Source organism: Rosa rugosa, chromosome 4 (assembly GCF_958449725.1).
Source record: "Rosa rugosa chromosome 4, drRosRugo1.1, whole genome shotgun sequence".
Lineage (NCBI taxonomy): Eukaryota > Viridiplantae > Streptophyta > Magnoliopsida > Rosales > Rosaceae > Rosa > Rosa rugosa.
Window position 1 is genome coordinate 51,482,453 of NC_084823.1, and position 22,178 is coordinate 51,504,630.

The 22,178-nt window shown below is 39.7% G+C and overlaps 2 protein-coding genes across 4 annotated transcripts; both read left to right on the forward strand.

Annotated features, from left to right (window-relative positions):
- Positions 1-2,738: 2,738 nt before the first annotated feature.
- LOC133707063 (uncharacterized) lies at positions 2,739-5,650 on the forward strand. Of its 2 annotated transcripts, XR_009844899.1 has the most exons (4): positions 2,739-3,870; positions 4,183-4,734; positions 4,834-5,184; positions 5,327-5,650. XR_009844899.1 is itself a non-coding variant. In XM_062132599.1 (3 exons), the coding sequence occupies exons 1-3, from the start codon at positions 2,983-2,985 to the stop codon at positions 4,942-4,944; spliced, it is 1,551 nt and encodes a 516-aa protein (XP_061988583.1). In that variant the 5' UTR covers positions 2,739-2,982; the 3' UTR covers positions 4,945-5,311. The 2 variants fall into 2 exon arrangements, 1 of the variants encoding a protein (XP_061988583.1); XM_062132599.1 differs by lacking the exon at positions 5,327-5,650 and having other exon boundaries at positions 4,834-5,311.
- A 9,714-nt stretch (positions 5,651-15,364) lies between these two features.
- Positions 15,365-20,045, forward strand: LOC133746208 (trihelix transcription factor GTL1). 2 transcript variants are annotated; one of them, XM_062174381.1, is made up of 3 exons: positions 15,365-16,517; positions 17,211-18,795; positions 19,044-19,199. In XM_062174381.1, the coding sequence occupies exons 1-3, from the start codon at positions 16,141-16,143 to the stop codon at positions 19,053-19,055; spliced, it is 1,974 nt and encodes a 657-aa protein (XP_062030365.1). In that variant the 5' UTR covers positions 15,365-16,140; the 3' UTR covers positions 19,056-19,199. The 2 variants fall into 2 exon arrangements, with proteins under 2 accessions (XP_062030365.1, XP_062030364.1); XM_062174380.1 differs by having other exon boundaries at positions 15,367-16,517; positions 19,040-20,045.
- Positions 20,046-22,178: the final 2,133 nt, after the last annotated feature.

Genomic DNA, 22,178 nt, shown 5'->3' on the forward strand with positions numbered 1-22,178 from the left:
ACGTGGCTGCTGACTGTCTGATGACGCGGCGTAGTTGAGGTGGCTGAGATGACGTCAGCGGCTTGGGCTGCGGCTGCGGCTCGGACTCCTGGGCTGTGGCTTGGGCTTCTAGGCTTCGGCTTGGGCTCTGGCTCGGCTTGGGCCTCTAGGCTGCAGCTTCTCCTTCCTCCTTTTTTTTTTTCTTCTTTTCTGCCGGTTCAAGATGCAGATGCTTAGGTGGCCGGTTCACGTCTTTTTAGGCCGGTTTTTGGACTTTTTCTTCCGGTTCCTATAACTTCAGATCAAAGGGCTTCTGCTACCAAAATTTGGTGGAAATTGGAGGTCCGGAAGATGGTGAACTGGTGGAATATTTTCTGCGAGTTGTATGGAGCTTCCGGTGGCCGGTTCGGTAGGTTTCCTGCCGGTTCTTGGGGTGCCGCCGCCGGTTCCGGACTCCTGGAATCGAGTTCTTCAAGTTGTGAGGTGGAGGCAGAAAAGGCTTTAAGGTTTTGTATTTGGATTCAAGGTTTTTAGCTTCTTGAATCAGGGTTTGGCTATTTGTTTCAGGGTTAGGGCTTCGTGTTGATAACGTGTTTAAGGAAAACTGAATTGAGAGAGAATTGAGTCGTACTTTCATTGATAATAGGGGCATCTTTATATAGAGGATTACAAACATAGAGATAGAGTTGTACATGGAAACATAATCGTACATTGATTGGATATCTCTTAAGATTCTCCGAGAATATCTCTAATATAAACTCTATTTCAACTAGAGCAAGTAACCTAGAGTTTGGGCCAGACACATATTCTGGATTTACTTGAACAATTTTATTATTTTTTTTATTATGAAATGTATTATAGATACTTTATATTTGAGACTTTGAGTGAAACCTTTAACACTAAGTTTTATGAGCTGTCACACTTGACTAGCAGGGAGCTGAGATCGAAATTTTTAGAATTCTCTACCGAGAAGAGAGAAATAGTGAGGCTCAAGGGCAGCTAGGGTTCCTTCAAGGTTCCTTTAGTTCTCGTCTGGCTGCCCCGCGCCGTGCCTAGCCGCTGGTCTTGTAGAAGTGCGATGTGTGCTGCCGGACATTGAGGTTTGCGGGAGCGGTTTTGTGGCTCCTAACGAAAAGGCTTGCCTCTATCTTGGTCGATGATGTGTTATCAGTGTGTGGGGTCCGATGATGCAAATTCGAGTAGGCAGAGCGATTATGGACTTCGATCACGATGATTCTAAGGCGGAGGGTAGACCAATTTGTCAGGCGTTCTGGTTCCCCCTAATCCGAGGTTTGGTGGCACTGTTGATGGCTTTTGATTGGGGCGCGACGCTATGCTTGCATAAGGGTGTCAGGCTTCGTAAGCAATGGTGGTTTAGAAGTCTTCTTGGGTTGTGGGTGACGTTGATTGGTGGCTAGTATCTGGGTTGCAATGGTGGTGCAGGTCGCCTTGGATATGTTGTTGGACTCTGGGATCGGGGAGTTTTTTGGTGAGGCCAATGTTGGATATGAGTCTTTAGGGCTATTTTTTACTTAGTTTGTTTTTTCAATAAAGCTCCGCATTTCTGGTGGTTGTATTAGGCTTTGGCCCTGTTATTCCTTGGTCTTTATGTTGGTACAAGTGTGGCAGGTTAAAGGCCAGTATTGATGTACACCATGAAGGTCTTTAGGCGGATGTACTGGTTTATTAGTTGGATTTTGTAGCTTCATTTTGGTCAAAGCTTAGTAGTAGTCTAGGCTAGTAGTCATTTTCTTAAATATATAGGGGGTACTCTGTGCTAGGAATTTGGTTCACGGTTGTTTATGTGCTTCGGGAGCTCAGACTTTGGTATATGAATTATCCTGACAGTGAATTTTGTAAAGTCGTGCGAATATTAATGAATATTCATTTTAAAAAAAAAATGAGTTGTCTTAAATGTTACAAAATTTAGAACAATTCTTAGGTTCACCCCTAGGGTGAATGAGCATATTCACCCCTATTGTCTATTAACATACTTTTATTTAATAAATTTATAATTCAACGGTCCATATCTTAAATTAGCCTTTAAAGATCATCTCTGTAAAAAATCAATCGAATCAGAAATCGTTTAATTATCTAATTGAATCAAACAAATGGTTCTAACAACACTTACTACTATTATGATGAACTGTCCATGTATTTCATAGAAATGAATAACTGAAAGCTCTTCAATTTGATTGATTTTTTACAAAGCTAATCTTTGTATTACGTTGTACAAAATGAATGGTTGGATTAGAAAATTATAAAGTTATTATGCGTTAATCGACAATGGGGGTGAATATGCTCATTCACCCTAGGGGTGAACCTAAAAATTGTTCCAAAATTTAAACCTTATAACAAAAAACTAAAATCATAAATCATAATACTCCGATCTCATCCATGAACAACAAATTATACCAAAAAATAAAAAAAAAATAACGTTGTAAATAGAACAGTTCTACTGTAGTCAAACTTAAGAAAAGAAAAGAGTTCACTGAACTGCCAAAGCGGAGTAAACGGTTGACTACAGTCTTCTACTGTTCCCTCTTTGCGGCCCGCGCGTTCCGGTTCACGTTGTGACTCAATACCTCTATGACGTGTCGTACAAAGGGGTTTTGCTAGGATTTATGCCCATACGAGATTATATCAAACCGAACACGTGGGTCCGATCATCGCCAGTGAACGGTGAAGATTCTCCGCCTTTCACGTTCGAGCCTTTCCGCTTTTCCCATCAATCACACGGCGGCATGTGCAGAAAAATTCGCAGACCTCCAAAAAATTTCAAAAAAAAAAAAAAAAAAAAAATGCCAACAGACACTACACACTTCACACTCCACAGTCAGTTACAGGGTCTCTCCCTAATCCCAAAATGATCCAGATCATAATCTCTATCCACTAATTGGCACTGCCACATTTGGCTGATTAGTTCGTTATTTTCGAGGTGGGGTTTGATTTTTCCGGTGGTTTCTGGCGGCGAGGGGCGGAGAGAAATGAGCATTTGGGGCGATGACTACGATGTCAACCAACCCCAACACCAGTTCCAGTCCCAAAGACCAGACCAATTCCCGATCACCCAAAAGCCGGCGGTGGCGGCAGAGCCAGGTGGCGACGGCCGTGATAGCCATAGCGGCGCTCTTGATCTCCACGGCCGCGTGGCTCTCTCTGGTGTTCTCCGGCAGTCCTCCGTCGCTCACCGTCGCCCGCTTGCAGAACAAGGCACCGGCTCCGTCTTTTGCTCAGTACCGAAACGACAGCGTTGCGGTTTCCGAAGACGAAGAGTGGAGCGACGAGGAGGAGCTGAGCCTAGACGACGTCGTTTTCGGGATTGCCGGGTCGTCCGGGCTCTGGAAGCAGCGGAAGGAGTACGTCAGGCTGTGGTGGCGTCCGGACGACATGCGCGGCCACGTCTGGATGGACGAGAAAGTCCCTGAAGAAGAAAACGACGAGTCGTTGCCTCCGATCATGGTGTCCGAGGACATCTCGAGGTTCCGGTACACAAACCCGACGGGTCACCCGTCGGGGCTCCGAATCTCCCGCATAATTTCCGAGTGCTTCCGCCTCCTCCTGCCCAAAGTCCGGTGGTTCGTGCTGGCGGACGACGACACCATCATCAACGCCGATAACCTCGTCGCAGTTCTGAGCAAATACGACGCGTCGGAGATGGTTTATGTGGGGAGTCCATCGGAGAGTCACTCTGCCAATACTTATTTCAGTCATTCCATGGCTTTTGGCGGTGGGGGTATTGCGATTAGCTATCCTCTGGCGAAGGCTCTCTCTGAAATTCAAGATGAGTGTCTCGAGAGGTACCCGAAACTCTATGGAAGCGATGATCGACTCCATGCCTGCATTACTGAGCTTGGGGTTCCTTTAAGTAGAGAGCCCGGCTTTCACCAGGTACTGCATTCCTGAACTTGAATTGCTTAATTAGTTGATTAGCTAGTATTGGTTAAGTAGTTTTCGGGTTATTCTAGACTTGCTTAATTAGTTAGTTGATGGATTGTTCTAGCACTGCTTAGTAGTTAGTTGATGAGCTGTTCGAGCATTGCTTCAATACTTGATTTGTTGTTCTAGCACTGCTCTATTAGTAGATGGGCTGGGTTGGTCAAGCACTGCCTGATTACTTGGTTTGATATTCTAGTGTTGCTTTTGTTAGTAGATGGGTGGTTCTAGCATTGCTTACTCTGTTGAGTTGGGTTGTTCTTGCAGTACGATATCAGAGGTAATGCACACGGTCTTCTATCTTCTCATCCGATAGCACCATTTGTGTCGATTCACCATGTTGAAGCTGTGGATCCTTTTTATCCTGGTTTAAACTCTCTACAAAGTTTGAAGCTGTTTACACATGCTATGAGACTCCAACCCAGCAGCTTTTTGCAGCGATCCATTTGTTATGATCACCGATACCATCTCACATTTTCGGTTTCTCTTGGTTATGCGGTCCAAGTCTTCCCACAAATCGTGCTTCCTCGTGACCTCGAGCGATCAGAGCAGACTTACTCTGCTTGGAATGGAATCACCACGAGGAATGAATTTGATATGGACACCAAAGACGTGTACAGGTCTGTTTGTAAGAAGCCCATTCTGTTCTTCTTGAAAGATATTAGGTCACAGGGTAATGCTACTTTGGGTTCATATATGAGGAGTAGAGCAAAAGATGATTTCAAAAGAACAGTTCTATGCTTTCCCCGATCCCGGCATTTGCGCCATCTGCGAAAAATTCAGGTTTTGGTTCATCCACTCACCAAGAAATGGCATTTGGTATGTTTCTTCACCTAGGCGTTTCTGCCATATGCACTGAAGTGAATAACTTGACTTGTCAGTTTAGTTTTAGTGATATCTTGAATACATTATACACAGGTACCGCGCCGGCTATGTTGCCAACTGAACCAAAAGAGTGACGAATTCCTTAGATTAGAAGTTGGACAATGTGCTAAGGGAGCTTCTGGTTCTATTACTAATTTTAAATGACTGCTTGGTAGATGGTAGTGCTCATTGGATTCTGACATGAACAACTTGGTAGAAGGCCCCCCACCGTTATGTGTGGCCACAGTGAAAGGCTTTGAACTTGCTGTTATTCATTCAGCTGACGTCTGTCAAACTCTGGAAACTTGTGCTTGCATATACTAGCGTCCTTTATTCTACACAAGAAAGTCGAAGAGAAGCACGTGAACCACGACTACATTCTTTGCCTTCAATTTTGTTCTGAAGGTATCTAATCATAAATTGAGATCCATGATCTACTACTTGCTGATTAACTGAGACAAACTGTAGCTTTTCAAATTTTTGATATGCAAACTGGTGATAATTTGATTGTGGTTAACGTCTGTTCATCTTTATGCTTTTTGTTCAGTGATCATGGTGTGATCTAGGGCCTAATGGTCATCGTTTTGACCAAGTTAGAAATGCTGTTGGCAGCATCATAAGCAAGCTAGAATGCCAAACATTTTTACTCATATCGAGTGAGGAAAATTAGAATATGTTTAAAAGCAACCTGCAGCTTAAGGCATTATTGAGTTGTATGGAAATTGTGTTAACCCCCAAGCCTTGTAAGTATTGAGGAACTCAAGGTGATTGTGGACAGAGTTGTAAGGTTGATGATGTATTGACTTGGTTCCTACAAAGTCGATATTATTTTGGACTACTCGAGGTTGGCTTTAGAATCCATTTTTTTCAACTAGTTATGTTGGATACAGTGTGCCTGGAGATCATAGACGGAGATCTAAAGAGAAATCCATTTAGAAAATAAACCCAATACGTGCAATTAAATTCTTGGTCGTTAATGGAGTTATGTCTGTTCAACTTGCATTGAAGGTCTAGTGTTCTTTGCTAGTTTGCAAAACTTGTTGAGCATACCAACCCTTTTAGTTGAACTGGCACCTGAAGAACTTACATGCTTACTTACCCCGCCAATACAATTCAGTTGTTGGTATGTTATGTTAAGTCATTACACTAGAGATTTTATTTTTTGGCCAATTAACATTAGATAATATCAAATTTGAAGCATTTTGATTGAACTTTGCATTTGTTTAGTTTCTGTCTACAAATTTGGATCACTTGAAGCATTCAATTTGAAGTTCAGATCTGGCTTTGTTCAATGAGCCTCTATGTTACTTAACTGTTGCATTGTATAGTAAGTTTGTATCATAGTTATTTAATAATGTAGGTGAGTAAGACACTCATATAACTGATTATGAAGCTGGAGGATCTTTTGTTAACGCTGTACAAACAAATACAAAGATGTTTAAAGGCAAGGCTAAGTAATTAGAGCAGAGTGGAAGTTGCATGCTTATGAAGAATCTAGGACTACACTAAATTATATGTAGAACTTACATTTTGCCTGACCACTTATTTCTGCTTGATCTCTCGGGCGTTTTAGCACATGTACGAAGATCTATAGCCAGGATTGAACAACTGGAAGATGATCATCTTCTGATTGCTTTGTTCTGGTGTGTGACATTTTGTGCTGCTTTATTTGGGAATGAAATTTTTTAGTTTGACTCAACCGTTCCTCCTTGTATAACATGGTTTCTGGTAGATTAAATCAGAGGAGTATAGTTATGATTTTGTAATTCAGGCGTTCTTTGATTCGCATTGAGCCCTCTTGAAGTCTTTCCAGTAAAATATATATTGCTACGCAGTCCATTTTATTAAGGTTTGTGAAGAACTCTCCTGTAGATAACTCATCTAATGGTTGTGATTAGTGTCACGGTTTTCTCCATTTTGATTCCTTAATGACTGAGGCTGATGGCAAATTGTCCTCTATAGGGCGAATCTTCTTGACCTTCACAATTGGAAATTTGCGGCCCAAAGTCAGGTTTGGAGTTGACAATAACACCCCGTAATGTGGGCTAGGTCTTGTCAAAATCTAAATGAGCCTGACACAAATGATTGAGCCTTTAAATTCTCAGGAGATAGGAAACTACTTTTTTTCCTTTTTTCTTTTTTTAAATTTGACTAAATACAGATGACGGTTTAAATAATTCTTCTACTACTGACGGTGTAAGTGAATCAGCAGATTTTAACTGTTAATATTTATGAATAATTTTTTTTTTTGTTTTTATAACAAGAAAATGTACTTAATGTTATTTAACTGTCTATTTATGTTTGTGCAAGTGTACGTCCGTGTACTGAATACTTTTTCAAATTCGAATGATTCTCTATTGTATTTATATCCGTTGTATATTCTAAAGTCTAATTATTGTATATTTTTTATTATAATATTGTCAGTTATTTATTAACAATTTTATTAAAGAAAAACATACGGTTTCTATTTTATGGGTCTAATCTAAAAATAAGGCAAACACAACACTATTGTTTGTCTGTGATAAGGGTAGGTCATGGTGTAAAAAGAGGAAGAGATAGGATATGACTTTAGGGGAGAGAGCATGTTAGGGGCCAGCTCATTTCCACAGGTGTGGCAAGTAGTAACTTGAGAACAGAAATATTATATAATAACATTAGTTATATGGAGACCGGAGACTAGAGACTAGAGAGAGAAAAAGACGGCATTAAATTAAATTCAATTAAACCAAACAAAAAGGAAAAAGGAAAAAAAAAATATCAAGTGGTTAAAAATGAGGAAGGAGCAAGTGGCATGTGGAGTGGTTCTGGCATGGGGAGCATGACCATGGGATTAGGGTGGGGGTTAGAATTAGAAATACGATTCCAGGCAGTTGGGGGTTTCGGAAATCCGGGAGAAACGCCACGCACGTTTCTTTTTTTTTTTTCTTCTTTCTCATTTGTTTTTTTCTTTACCAATGAAAAATTACACGAAAGAACCTCTAAAATTATCAACTTTAAATTTCTACATGAGCTATATTATAAGGAATGAAATGGATTTATAGTTTGGACGTGCACTTACACTAATAAAAATAGACAGCTGAATAATATAAAGTGTATTTTTTTGTTAATTAATAAAAAGTCTTAACTACAGATCAAAGTCTGAACTCCAACTGCAAGCATTAGAAGAATAACCTGCATTAGCTTTCATATCTGCTACAAAAGTTAATTTCTTCTTCTCTTTCTTTCTGTGGTTCATTCATTCATGATTCATGTAGTAATGTGTCGCCAATTGGATGGGAATGGGACTGGTAATGGTAATGTGGGAACGGTAATGGGAATGGAAATGGGGTCCCTTTTGAACAGCCTGTGCCAATCTGTTCTTGTCTGCCCTTCTCAACCTCTCCTAAATGCTAATGCGCCTTCTTTACCTCCTCCTCATCCTTTTTCTTACCCCATCCTTTTTCTTCTTCTTCTTTTTGGTCAATCTTAGTTAATCCATCACCCCCATCTCTACTTTCTATCTGTTTCCACTTTCTTCTTGCAATGGAAAATGCTATAAATTTGAATTATTATAAGTTTCTAATTATGTGATGTAGGGTGGGATTTACAAATCAGTCAATTATTTAATGATCGAGTAACTCTCAGCTGTAACAATATTTCAATTTATAGAAAGTTGCTTATAATATGCTTTTAGCTCGTACAAACAAGTTGTTTCAATGTTTGGTCAGGAAGCAGAGTAACCAAAGGCAAGATATTTATTAAAATGGTTGAATAAAGTTTAGGTTAGTTTGAAGGTTGCCAAGGGAATGAGGAGTGTGCCGAGAGACGAAAATGAAGTGTTTAATGAGCTTTAAACACACATGCATAAGGTAAAATGTAACTGGATATCCCAATTGAAGACGTTATTTTTCTTATTGGACTTTGAGAAGAAAAATTCTTGAATGTATTGCTCACGGATAAATGAGCGAAATATAATCTACCTAAGAAATGCAACAAATACGGCGGCGGCATTTAACAAATGGGTTGCCTGCCCTTCTCTTGCATGGGCATCCATTTGATCTAATGAACTTTACATGTTAGCTGCATTATGGTTCCCATGTGAAACCAGCCAAGTGATCAAATTAAAAAGGAATTAAGAAAAAGTTGCGTTCTAACTTGTGCCCTATTATTTACTAAAAGAATTAACACACAACGCAGCAAAAACTTGCTGGACAAATAATGTCAGACCTAATTAGATCGCTTAGCAAGTTATTCAATCTGAGATATTCCTTTCCTCAATTACTATACAAGTCTAGTCTTAATATAATCATTTGGTAATATTCTACACTTGTACAGCTAGGTTTGCTCCTTTTATCTAAATCAACAGAGTAAATTATCGAGATTTTATTCCTATACACAACTACCTGAATATCATGATCATCTTTTTTATGAAGTATTTTGTGCTGTATATTGAGTTATATATATTTCACAGTTAAATTTTATGTTCATATTTCCATCCTCTTACTAGACTCATCGGATGATAGTATTTTATGTTTAGGGAATAAGAAATTGATATTTTAAGACTAGGCGGTTTTAAGAGTTAGAAATCACAAGTGCAAATATATAAAGAAAACTGCTGACGCTTTTCGACATCGTGAAAATGCATATTCATAATGTTTTTCAATCAGAAATGTTACATGGATTTTAATTTACAATACATAACAAACCTGCAAGGATATCTCACCGGTTAGATATGAAACTAAAATCGACAATTAATTGAAGTAGCGTGTAATTCACCCAATCTAGTAACACCTTTGTTGAATTTATCCTAGCTAGCTATCAATAAAAGCATACATTAAAGCATGCTTCGTGCATGCATTGATGCATACACATGTATATTCAATATAGTAATAGAGCTTCGATTATTAAAAAAAAAATAAAAAATGATTGGATCAATGATATACAAGTACATAGCATTACGGTTTGCTCCTACCACCATGAGCTAGGTCGAGAATTAAACAACGAACACTATACAGTGTGTCCCACGATGTGTTAATGCGATTAAAAGTTGCACACTGGTTACCAGTTGAGGTTTTTGGGGAGTGAAATGAATGCAAGGGGCTTCCAAAAGGGAAAGGAAGATGTTCCACGGTGGCTTCTAACGTGCTGGCAATTTAGTTTTAATTTCGGGCGTACTATGAATTATTCACCTCCTTAGCTTTTTGAGTAAACTGAGGTCAGCCCTTTATTGAAATTGGAATATTACAATGAGATGATGCAAAAGTACATCAATAACCAAACTAAACAATACGAAAGGAAAAGATGCAAAAAGTGCATCAACATATAAGGAAGAATAAATAAGGCAAGAATAACAGCACCGAAACGCATGGCTGAATTTGCACTACTGATTACAGCCGTGTAGTGAATTGAGTAGTCGGTGGTTTGACTACCCATCGAACTCCAACGCACAAAGTGACAAAAATCAGCTTGGCGTCGGAATGAAGGCACTCTCCCACCTAAAGATCGAAGCCGGCCAAGGGTGTCAGAACATGGCCATGTTGGCAGACGATCTTTCACGAACAGATACCAAAGATTTGGGTCTCGAATCCAATACCAATAACGCAGAGGAGCCCCAAACCATTTTGGCAAACGATCTCCCAAGAACCAGAACAAATACAATATCAATATGAGTAGCTGTCTCGGATCCAAGATCCGGATTTGAATACGACCCGGGTCCCAAATTCGGATCCAAATCCGGCCTGAATCCAAAATCAACTCTGCCGAGGCAAACTTGACAAAGGCCCAGGCCCAACTTAATCTCATTTGGGCACCCAACCACTTGGGCACCCTGGCTGCAGCCCAAATCTGGACACCCACACATCTGATCATCCTTCCAGATCGGCATTGTCGCTCCCCGGAGCTACACCGTTTCACTTCTGATAACGCTGGGCATACACCAGATCGAGAATCCCATAGCCACCTGGAGGCCGAAGAGCAAATCCTCCAACCCTCAGTATCCAAAGAACCCAACGGCAAAACCAACCAGAGCCACTGCCGGAGAGGATCTGCACACGGGGTCACCATCCACCGCCGAAGCAACAGATCAGCACCCAGACACCGAGTCGCCACCATCTGAGATGATCCGAACTCCATACCTCTACCCATGAAAAGACCGGGATCCCATATCTGATTAGGATCCTCCAAACCCCCACGCCGCCGTCCCCCACCATTACTGAAACAGAAAGCAACAGCGACACGGGCAAAATCCGTCGGGGTTGAATCCCAACGCCAGGACGCTGCGATTAGAGTGTAGCAACCAGATGGTTGAAGAAGAGAGATTCGCGAAGCCACAGGACCCGCCAGCAATGGCCCGCAGACGCCATCGACGCAGGCCAAGGAAATCAGACGGCCAAACCCTAGGGTTAGCCGCCGCAAGGGTGAGAGAGCGAGAGCTCTCATATTTTAAGATATATATATATATCTTGGTTTTGTATGAACAACTAAAATCACACCACCTTAGCTAGCTGCGATCATCGTTTGGTGCATTAAAATTTTATAAAATAATAATAATAATAATAATATTATGGATATATCTACGAATAATGGTGATTTACAGTACCTTAATTTAGGGTGGTGCTATTCGCACACCAATTTTCTCTATTCACACACCCCTCCTATTTTTCCATTACTTTAATACAATTTTTTTTTTTACAAATTACCCTAACTACCCTCTCTTGTAAGTTGTAATTATGTTTTTATTTCTTTTCTATTTGGCAAGTCAATCATGAATTAAACATCATTATACAATAAACCAATTTTTCTCGTAAATGTCATTGCTGATTAGGAATATATATATATATATATATATATATATATATATATATATATATATAATGGGCAGGACGAAGTGCAATCTGTCAAAAGTTCTGCAATTAGTGTGGTAAAGTTTAGGGTTCAGATGAAAAATCACGATGTAACTGAGTTTGGGGATTTAGGTATGTCATCATGACTGCTATACAAAACTGAAGAGAGATATAGGCATATCACCTAAACTAAAGGAGATCCAAAACCTCTCACATCTGATTAAGCAACGTTGAATCAAGATACCATTCTCAGTGACATAAAGCATTTTGTAGAGTGATGATATGACTAAAGTCAAAATGAAATCAAAGCGTCAATAATTTCAAAATTATCAATCAACTCAAGTAAAAACCATGATTAGCAAGCAAGCCATACCAAAATCAAACTAAGATGAACAGAACGCACAAATTTAAAGCTCTTAGTCCACCAAATCTCTGAGATAAAATGACGTTAGATAGATAAAATGACTATACTAGAGAAGTTTTTTTATAGAAAAGAAAAGAGAAAATCGTAAAGAGTTTTGAAGTTCTCTATGTCTGCAGGAAAATAAGGGTTAGGATTTGGGGATGATTGACTTGCCAAATTAAAAAAAAGAAAAAAGAAAAAAGAAAAAAGAAAAAAGAAAAAAGAAAAAAGAAAAAAGAAAAAAGAAAAAAGAAAAAAGAAAAAAATAAAAAGAAACAGAATTGCAAGGGAGGGTAATTTGTAAAAAAAATTAAATTAAAGTAATAGATAAATAGATGTGGTGTGTGAATAGCACCACTCTTAATTTATCCATGATTTACTTGATCGGTTTTATATAAATATAAAACTGATTTTCATGCATCAATAGACTATTTTAGCTTGATCTACTGGGTCATTGAGTCAGACATTTGTTCACTGTTTTTTTATGTTTGTTTCTATCAGTTGAAAATTGACCACGATCATTTTGGGTCAGTTTGTAGGTTCGAAAACTACTGATTTAGGAAGTAACTTAGACCCAACGGGATGGAAACAAATATAAAAATATATATATTAAAAAAAAATTAAAAAAAAAGGTAAACAGTGCCTAACTCAGTGACTCTGATCCAATAACCGAACGGATGAAATTGCTTTGATAGTTTTCGAATTAGTCTAGAACTGCAGCGAGCTTATCATTTTATTTACGGTCAGTTTATCGATACGTTATATATATATATTTTTAATATAGATGATGAATTCCCTAAGCCTCCCTACGGCTCCAATCACATGGGACTCATTAAGCATGTCAGATGGGAGGGGTGGGACCCATAAGCAATTGTTTAAAACTAAAGTCGTATCTGACAGCATCACAGGTCTTCTCTCCCTCCAGGTTAAAAAATTTCAAAGTTTTCCGATGTGGGGATTAAAAATTTGGCTTCCGGGTTTTCCCTCCCTCTCTCTCTATCTTTCTATGATTAGCAAATAGTTACTTTAATTAATTAATAATTAAATTCAGGGTTAAGGTGGAGCGTGTAGTACTTGGTTTGATATTAAAATAGGTCTAATGCTAATCATAGAGATCTCACAGATTATCGTGTAGGGTTGGGTTGGCCTTTTAACCATGGTTAAGGTGGAGGAAGGTAAGATATTCTGATTCGTTTTGTTTTGTTGGTGCTGTGCTGATTGTGTGCTTCAACTTCGAGTTTGTTCTTCCAGCTCGGAAAAACCGTATAAAAGGGTGTACAAGTTGTGCTGTGTTAAAAATACTGAAAGTGAATCTGCTGGGACTCTCTCTTAGCTGGGACGAGGGATTCTGTAGAGCTCACAATCTGGATTTCACGTTCATGATTTCAGTATTGATCTTAACTAAGATCTCCACGCACAATTATATACATTTTTTAAATTAATTTTTTTTCATAATTTGAGATCGAAGAATTGTTTGGTTCACGGAATCATGTCTTGGAGAGTCGGAGGAGAAGTAAAATCGTAAGGTGGATGATTTTCAATTTTTCTCTTTTCGTGACGTACTTTTTTTTTATTAAAATGAACCGAGTTTAATATTATGAAAATACAATTCTATTTAATCTAGAAATCCGATTGTAGTCTTTAAACTTTTAATCTCTAACGTTGATAGATGTTTTAAGAATGGGTCAAAACCAGGGGCGGATCTAGTTATAGGGGTTGAAAAAAAAACCTATATATATGATATATATTTTTTGTTTGTATGTATGTTTGTTTGACGAAGCCTACCCGAACTCCCGAATTATCGAAGTCAAGCTCCTCTATGGCTCTCTTTTAATTTTCTCCGTCCATCACAAACTCTCATTATTCGTCTTCTTCTTCTTCCCAAAAAGACCTAAATTTCAGACTAAATTCAATCGTTGAACACTTGAACTCTTAGGTCCTTATCTTTCCGCTACTGCATTCCCACACTTGTGCATAATTGTAGTAAAAAAATTTGGTCTTCACCCAAAGAGACACATGAATACGTAGCCCACCCCATTTTCGAATCCTAGATCCGCCACTGGTCAAAACTTCTTTTTAGTACAATAATGTCCTACCACTAAGATGATAGGTAAGACAGAGATACTAGTAGTGGTAACTTACCAAAATAATCTTCAAAATACTTATAAATTTGCAACAAGCATTAAAAATCCACACTACATCGATCTCTAATTGGATTAGAAAACGTAGTTCGTTTTGGTTACTTTTTAACGCGGGTCCACTTGCTTTTCATTTACTGTGTGTTAGTTAATGTTTGAGAAGTCATATAGTAGAATCATTTCACTAATTCTCATATTTATTTTAGTTAAGTAAAACATGTTATTAATGTCAAGACTAGTCAAATGACGTCCTAATCTCGGAAACTCGCGCGTGATATTTAAAATGGACGATCGGGGTAGATAAACACCACTATATGATGAAAACAAGTGGATAGAAACACAAACAATCTCAATGATACAAAGCAAATTGGAATCAACAAACACATGAAGTCATTGCCAAATCGAGAGCTACTACTAAATCAGACACAATAGAGTACATGAAATTAAACTAGATGATACGATGAGTCATATACTCTCAACCGTGGTGTAACTAGGTCGGTATGGGAATGCAACACAATATGACATGTTGTACTACATTCACATATAAACTCTTCAAGTGATCCCAAGACTGTTTTGTTAGAGATCTCACTAACTGTATTCACATATACGTCACACTTGATGTATATTGTGCAGAAGCGAGAAGTCAAACGATAAAACCCTAGACAACACTCTTGTTCATAACTCATCATAAATTCAACCTACATAACCCTAGACGCAAGTTTGGACATACACACAAATTTCACTTTTCTTATAAATAGAGGGTAGAGTGAAAAGTAAGAGGGAAAATTTCGTGTTGCAAGTTAAAGCAAAGTCCAATAGGACGTGGCCACATCTACAGAGAGGGATTGTTGGGTCAATTCAAGAAGACATTATTGGAACGGCAAAGAAAAGATGGCCCTGGATTTTTATTCCTAACGATGGATGTGGAGACTTGGCTAACCCCCCTCTTGGTCCCTTCAGTTTTCACTTTTCAGCTTTGGACTTGCATGACATTATTACTGTCAATTTTATTATTATTCACCTTGAAAATTTAAAAGGAAAAATATAAAAATAATAGTAAATTAGTCGATCCGATTATTGATTGATTGAGTGTATTACTAACTCGCTAACGTACTCGGAGCGGCTTGCTATCTCGTAATTAATAAAAAAGAAATAGAAATAATAATGATAAAACTGAAAATGGCGGTTCTGACAATTATTAGCAGCAAAGTGAGAGCCGCTGACAACAGAGCATCTCGATCTCAAAATAATATTTAGTTTTTATTTTTTCTCTTTCTATCTCTAGCTCTTAATCATCATCATCACTCTCAATAATAATAATCGTCATCTCCATTCATTCATTTCTTTCTCTTTCTTCATTTATCTCTCGCCCCCCACAACCCATCCACTCTTTTCTGTCTCTTCCTCCTTCTAGCTTCTCCTCCCCCCTCCCTCCCTCTCTCTCTGTCTGTCATTTTTGCAGAGCAGCAGCAGCAGCAGCAGCAGTTTTGATTTTGGGGATGATGATGATGATGATATGCTCTTCTTCTCCTTCTCATCCCCATCAACCCCTTTTCTAATTCTTTAATTCTTTTTCGGTGGGGGGTTTTTTAAATTTTTTTTTTTAAAAAAAAATTCTTAAAAAAAAAGACAGAGGAAGAATAAAAATCAAATCTGGGAGATAGAGAGAGAGAGAGAGAGAGAGAGAGAGAGGTGTACTGGGAAGAAAAAAAAGAAAGAAAGAAAGAAAAGAGAGAAGGTGAAGTCCAGCACTAACTCATAGGAGAGAAAGGAATTCACTTTCTGCCCTCTCAATCTTTCCAGTTGTCTAATCCCACACCTCCATCCTTTTCCTCCTTAACTTCCCTTCCCATCATCATCCTCTTCTCCCCTCTCACCAACCTCCTCTTTGCACCCCTTCCCCACCTCAATTCCCACTCCCTCTCCAAATCCACTGAGATCCGCCGCTTAATGTACCACCACCGTATGCGCAGCTGCCACACGACGCCGTTCTGAGAAGATGCAAGGCGGGCAGTCCCATTACGGAGCTTCAGCTTCAGCTCCAGCTGCCGAAGGGGCCGCTGCTACTACTTCCATGGCGGCGGATGCAGCAGCAGCAGACCAAACGCATGTAGTTGAAGAGGCTTCCCCCATCAGCAGCAGGCCGCCGGCGGGAGGAGCAATCTCCGCCGTCAATTTGGACGAGCTCATGACGCTCTCCGGTGCAGCAGCTGACGTGGCGGCAGATCAAGGCGGCGGCGGCGGTGGTGGAGGGTCCGGCGGCGGGAACAGATGGCCGCGTCAGGAGACGCTGGCGCTTCTTAAGATTCGGTCCGAGATGGATGTGGCCTTCCGCGACGCCACTCTCAAAGGTCCCTTATGGGAAGATGTTTCCAGGTAACCAAAAAAAAATTAAATTCAAAATTAATTAATTCGAACTTTTTTTTTCGATGAACAGTATGGAAAATCAAAATTAATTTCCATTTCTGGGTCACCAAATTCCTCAATTTTCTTCCGCATTCCCGAAATTGATTATTTTTCTCATACCAAATTGTTTAAAAAAAATAGAAAAGGAAAAAAAGAATTTCATCTGCAAGTGAATAGATACATACAGACACAGCTAAGCTAAGCTAAGCTAAGCTCAAGCCAGCTGCACATGGGGACATGGCCCTTCTATCTCTTTCCATCACGATTCACGAGTTGGGCATCTTTCTTTTTTTCTATCTCTCTCTCTGCTCTGGGCTCAGATCCACTGCTTCATGTTTTGTTCCTACCCGCAATCCTTTGTTCCTTTTCTTTTCTTTTTTTGGTTTTATTATGGATATATTTGAAAATCCCGATAAGATTTCCTTTTTTTTTATTATTATAAATTTTCAAAAATTGGTAATATTTATCCTCTTTCCCTCTAAACCCAATTTTATAATAATAGCTTTCCAATCTTTCCACTATAGACAGATTAGGACCAAGTGGAGCTTGTTTCTCACCCCCTCATTTCTCCTCCTCCTCCTTTTTCCTCCCTCAAATTCTTTATTTATTTGTTTGAGAAAATTTTGGGTGTGATCGTCTTGCATTTTCCGGTAATGGCTGCAGGAAGCTAGCGGAGTTGGGTTACAAGCGAAATGCGAAGAAGTGCAAAGAGAAATTCGAAAACGTTCACAAGTATTATAAGAGGACCAAAGAAGGACGGGCCGGGCGGCAAGACGGCAAGAGTTACAAGTTTTTCAGTGAGCTGGAGGCGCTCCACGGCACCGCCAACGTGTCGGCTTCTCCGCCGGTCCACGCCACTACCAACACTCCGGTTTCTATCGGTTTCGGATCCATCAGCAGCCCGATGCCCATTTCGTCTTTCCGGATGACTAGTGGCAGCGGCACCACTTCTACTATTCCGGTTATGACCTCGCAGGGTCCGGGTGCAATTCCAGTAATGCCCTCGTCCCAACCACCACCGCCCCCGGCGACCACCGCCGGCACTCCCATGGACATTAATTTCTCTTCCAACAGCTCCTCCTCCTCCTCGCACGGCGAGGACGATGACTACGAGGACGACGATGAGGTGGCGGGAGAGCCGTCGACGAACACGAGCCGGAAGCGGAAGAGGTCGTCGTCGAGAGAGAGCGGCGGAAGCACGAGAAGGATGATGGAGTTTTTCGAGATTCTGATGAAGCAGGTGATGCAGAAGCAAGAGACGATGCAGCAGAGGTTTCTGGAAGTGATTGAGAAGAGGGAGCAAGATCGGAACATAAGGGAAGAAGCTTGGAAGAGGCAAGAGATGGCCAGGCTGAGTAGAGAGCACGAGCTCATGACTCAAGAGCGAGCCATTTCGGCTTCCAGAGACGCCGCCATTATCGCATTTCTGCAGAAAATTACCGGCCAGACTATCCAATTGCCTCCGCCCCTAAACGTCCACAATGCTCCTCACCCGCCGTCTGTGTCGTCGGTCCATGTCACGCCAATATCAGCACCACCGCCACAACCACCAGTTCAACAATTTCATCCGCATCAACAGCACAGTACTCCAACTGCTCAAGTTTCACGGCATCAAATTCAAACTTCGATCCCGCCTAATCCTCAGACGGAGGTAGTTATGGCTGTGCCGGAGCAACAGGTGGCACCGCCACAGGAGAATGTAGTCGGTAGTGGAGGAGGTTTTGAGGCAACAACCTCATCTTCGAGGTGGCCCAAGGCGGAAGTTCTTGCACTGATAAAGCTGAGGAGCGGACTGGAGACTAGGTATCAAGAGGCTGGGCCGAAAGGCCCACTTTGGGAGGAGATTTCCGCAGGGATGCAGCGAATGGGGTACAAGAGGAATCCCAAGAGGTGCAAAGAGAAATGGGAGAACATCAACAAGTACTTCAAGAAAGTGAAGGAGAGCAACAAGGCCAGGCCCGAAGATGCGAAAACGTGTCCTTATTTTCACGAACTTGATGCACTCTACCGGAAAAGGATACTCGGCGGTGGCCCTAGTGGTGGCGGTGGAAGCAGCAGCTCATTGGGTAATCAGAATATCCCACAACAAGCACCGGCTACTCAAGGGACAGTAGCAGCTACTGTGCCTGCACCACAAACACAAGGAACAGTAGCAGCTACTGATCAATCAGGAAACAAGAGTGGTGATCATAGCCCAAATCTGCAAAAGAATCTCTTTGGAGATGCACCTGAAGAGGCAGCCAAGAAGGTACGTTTTTCCATATGAGTGCCGTTACATTTGCCCCAATATATTACCAAGTTTTATTCATCAGATCCCGCTTCAAACTGTGATTAATTTCTAGGATGTATGCCCAATTAGTAAGCGTATTCGGTGAACTAGTGAATCTTAACATTATTGATTAGTACTGTTGTAATATGATGATCACAAATCTTTTATGCAATGCCAATTGTAGTACAAGAGATATATGCTGATTTTGTTTTTGTATCTGAAGCCAGAAGACATTGTGAAGGAGTTGATGGGGCAACAGCAACAACATCATCATCCACAACAACTACTCAACCAACAAGGGGTACAGCAGCAATTAGTAGTAGAAGACTATGATAGAGTTGAGGAAGCTGACAGCGACATCAATCTCGATCAAGATGAGGAGGAAGACGAAGATGACGAAGAGGATGAAGAAATGGATGAGGAGAGCAGGAAGATGGATTATAAGATTGAGTTTCAGAAGCAACAGAATACAGGCCCTTCATCTAATGGGGGAGGCAATGGGGCACCCTCCTTCTTGGCAATGGTTCAATGATGGATATCATGTGATGATCTCGACCTTCCTTCTTGGCCCAAATCTGTACAATATGTACGTATCTACATGTTCAGAAGCTCAAGTAAGATACCTAACATCTGTCTGAGCTTGAAAATCCATGATGACCTTTAATTCCTCCACTTTCCTTCTTATTTTGTTGTTAATTTTCTTCTTTTGGTCCCCATCATTGTCTTCTTCTGTTTTTTGTTGTCCTCCTTCTTCTTCTACTTCTTTTTTTTCTACATCCAATTGGGTAGAGAGTTAATGTATAGCTTCTCTGAGATGAATTAATATCTTGGATGGCAAGTACTCATCATCATTTGTATCAGTTTTTCCAATTTATTGATTTATTGGTGAATAAAGAACCGTTTTCAAGGAAAAAAACGGAGAGGGGGATTGGATTAAGACACTGGGAAATAAAGCTGCAGCTGTAGCAGCAGCACCTTCATAGTTGTCCTTAGTGAGAGATATGAGATACAGAAGAAAACAAACAAAGCCCTGCGGGCTGAAAAAGAAAGAGATCAGGGAGAAGTGGACAGTTTCATCAGAAGCAGAAGCAGATGATTCAGTTATTCTTTTTTTTTTTTTTTTCATTTTACTTTTATTTAATTTGTATGCTCTGGTTAAGTTTCGAGTTCTTTGTAACTTGCTTGGTTTGAATGAATGAACAAACTGGGCTCTCTAGAATTCATCTTCACTATTCACATTGTTCATTAACTATTTCCTCTTTCATTTGCCGTCTTCTTCATTGAATCCCCAGGAAGTTATACAACCATAGTAGACATACGCATTCAAGTATTTGATTATATACAAAAGAAAAAAAGGATTGAGAAATACATCCGAAATATGAAAATTTTGAAACTCCAGAACCGTAAGCCAATCTCAAAATTTTGATATTGTATGACAAAACTTTATCTACCGAGTTCATTTTGGAGAAATTTTGATGACATGTAGCAGTAAGTCCCAAATTGTAGAAAAAAGAATTTCATCAAAATTTTGACTGTTTGAGAAATATTTAAAATTGATCCATGATGTATATCCAAAAATGAAAAATTTGTCACAAATAAAGAAATGTGAAAAGAGGGTAGTAGTGATCATAAAGACAAGTAGATAAATATGCCAGCTATAATGAGATTGAGAGGTGTTGAATTTTCACCTTTAGAAGACTTTGGAGAACATGGTTGCATGGTGGTGGTGTTGGCTATTTTGGTTCTCACCACGTCACCTGAATAACAGAAACAACTTTGTGAGTTGGCATTTGGTGAATAGTGATGACAAGTATGTGGAGGCTATGCTCTCCCTTGGTCGTCTCTAAATTTTAATTTATCTTTCAATTCTATTATCCACTCAAGCATTTAAAGTCGAATTTGAGATAATTACTTAATACTTTGTTGAAAAGATAATCTTTTAATCCGTTAAGAATCCTCGTTTCTTAAAAAGTAATTTATGTTATTATACTAATTAATTGTTTGCGGTAAGATAATAAGATGATTTATTAGTTATCAAATCCCTAGACTCATTGAATATTATTGTCTTCCTTAAATCATAGGAGGAAAAATAATTGGTACATTGCCCCCAACCATGTGCAAGTTATTGTTGTTTTCTTTTATATCGAACCCACAGACCCCCCACATGCTACAACCTAATCTTTTTCTTTTTTCTTACAACGCCTTGCCAATTCCATCGAGTAATACGGTTTTGCATCTTTCACTAATGAGTTCAACTCCATCTCTATTAAACATATTTTCTAATCACAAAGAACTTGTAAAGAAGCTTACTAAATATACATATTACAAACACAAGCACATGGGAGCAAGAGTGGCCTTGGTTGGTGTTGGTTGAAGGATTAACATCTTATTAATGAACATCCCAGCCTGTACTAGTAATAACTTCTTGCGCAATGCTAGCATCTGTCCTCACATCTTCCCTTTCGACATTTCCCATTTTGGAGTTCATTGTAAACATTGATTCCTTCGTCTGGTTGGTTAAAACGGCAAAAGATCGATTAAGAAAAGAAAAACGACGAGAAAAAGTATATTATGAAGATTGAAATTTTATTTTTTTAGATTCAAATTAGAAGTGATGTATAATGCGTCTCTTTAAATTGTTAAATATAAATGACTCAAAATTGTATGAGATGAAATCAGCTGTCCCAAATTGTATTGGTTCAAAGTAGTGTGCATTGATTAACCAAATGATTTAGGGTACTAAATAATTAGGAGAATAGTATAATAGGTTATTCAATGATGGGGGTGCTTTCTAAGTTTCCCTAACTTCCATTTCAAGGTGGAGGCTATGAAAGCTGTGTGCCATGAGATTCCTTACCTTTACATATCACATGTAATGTCTACTTGTCTAGTACGTGGCTGAAAAACAAAGCCTGTAAATCCCTGTATGTAGTGGTGTATCACTTTCTCTTTTCAGCAAAATCATCACCGTCACTGAAAATACCGAAGCTGTCAATTGTTGTTTTTCCATTCACCTCTTTTCCTTTTTTGCTTGGAGCCTTTGCATTGCATATTCTCATGCTCAAGGAGTGAATGACAACCACCCAGGGCCCTTTTTTTCTGGTGTGGAATGATAAATCTCTAATCAACGTAGGTTTTCCGGCAGACGATGACAAATCCCTAATCTGCCGTGACAGATGTACACCCATGCTTGTTGTGGTGCAGATTGATAAAATAGTATGAGTATTACTTCCAAAATCAATTAGCAAGTTGATTCAAATTCTTATAAACTCATAGACAATATCTCTATTTTTTCATGTGAAATTCATGATCTCAACACGCCCTTGTACAGGCGGCGGAGAAATTTTGCAAATTGGCTATGA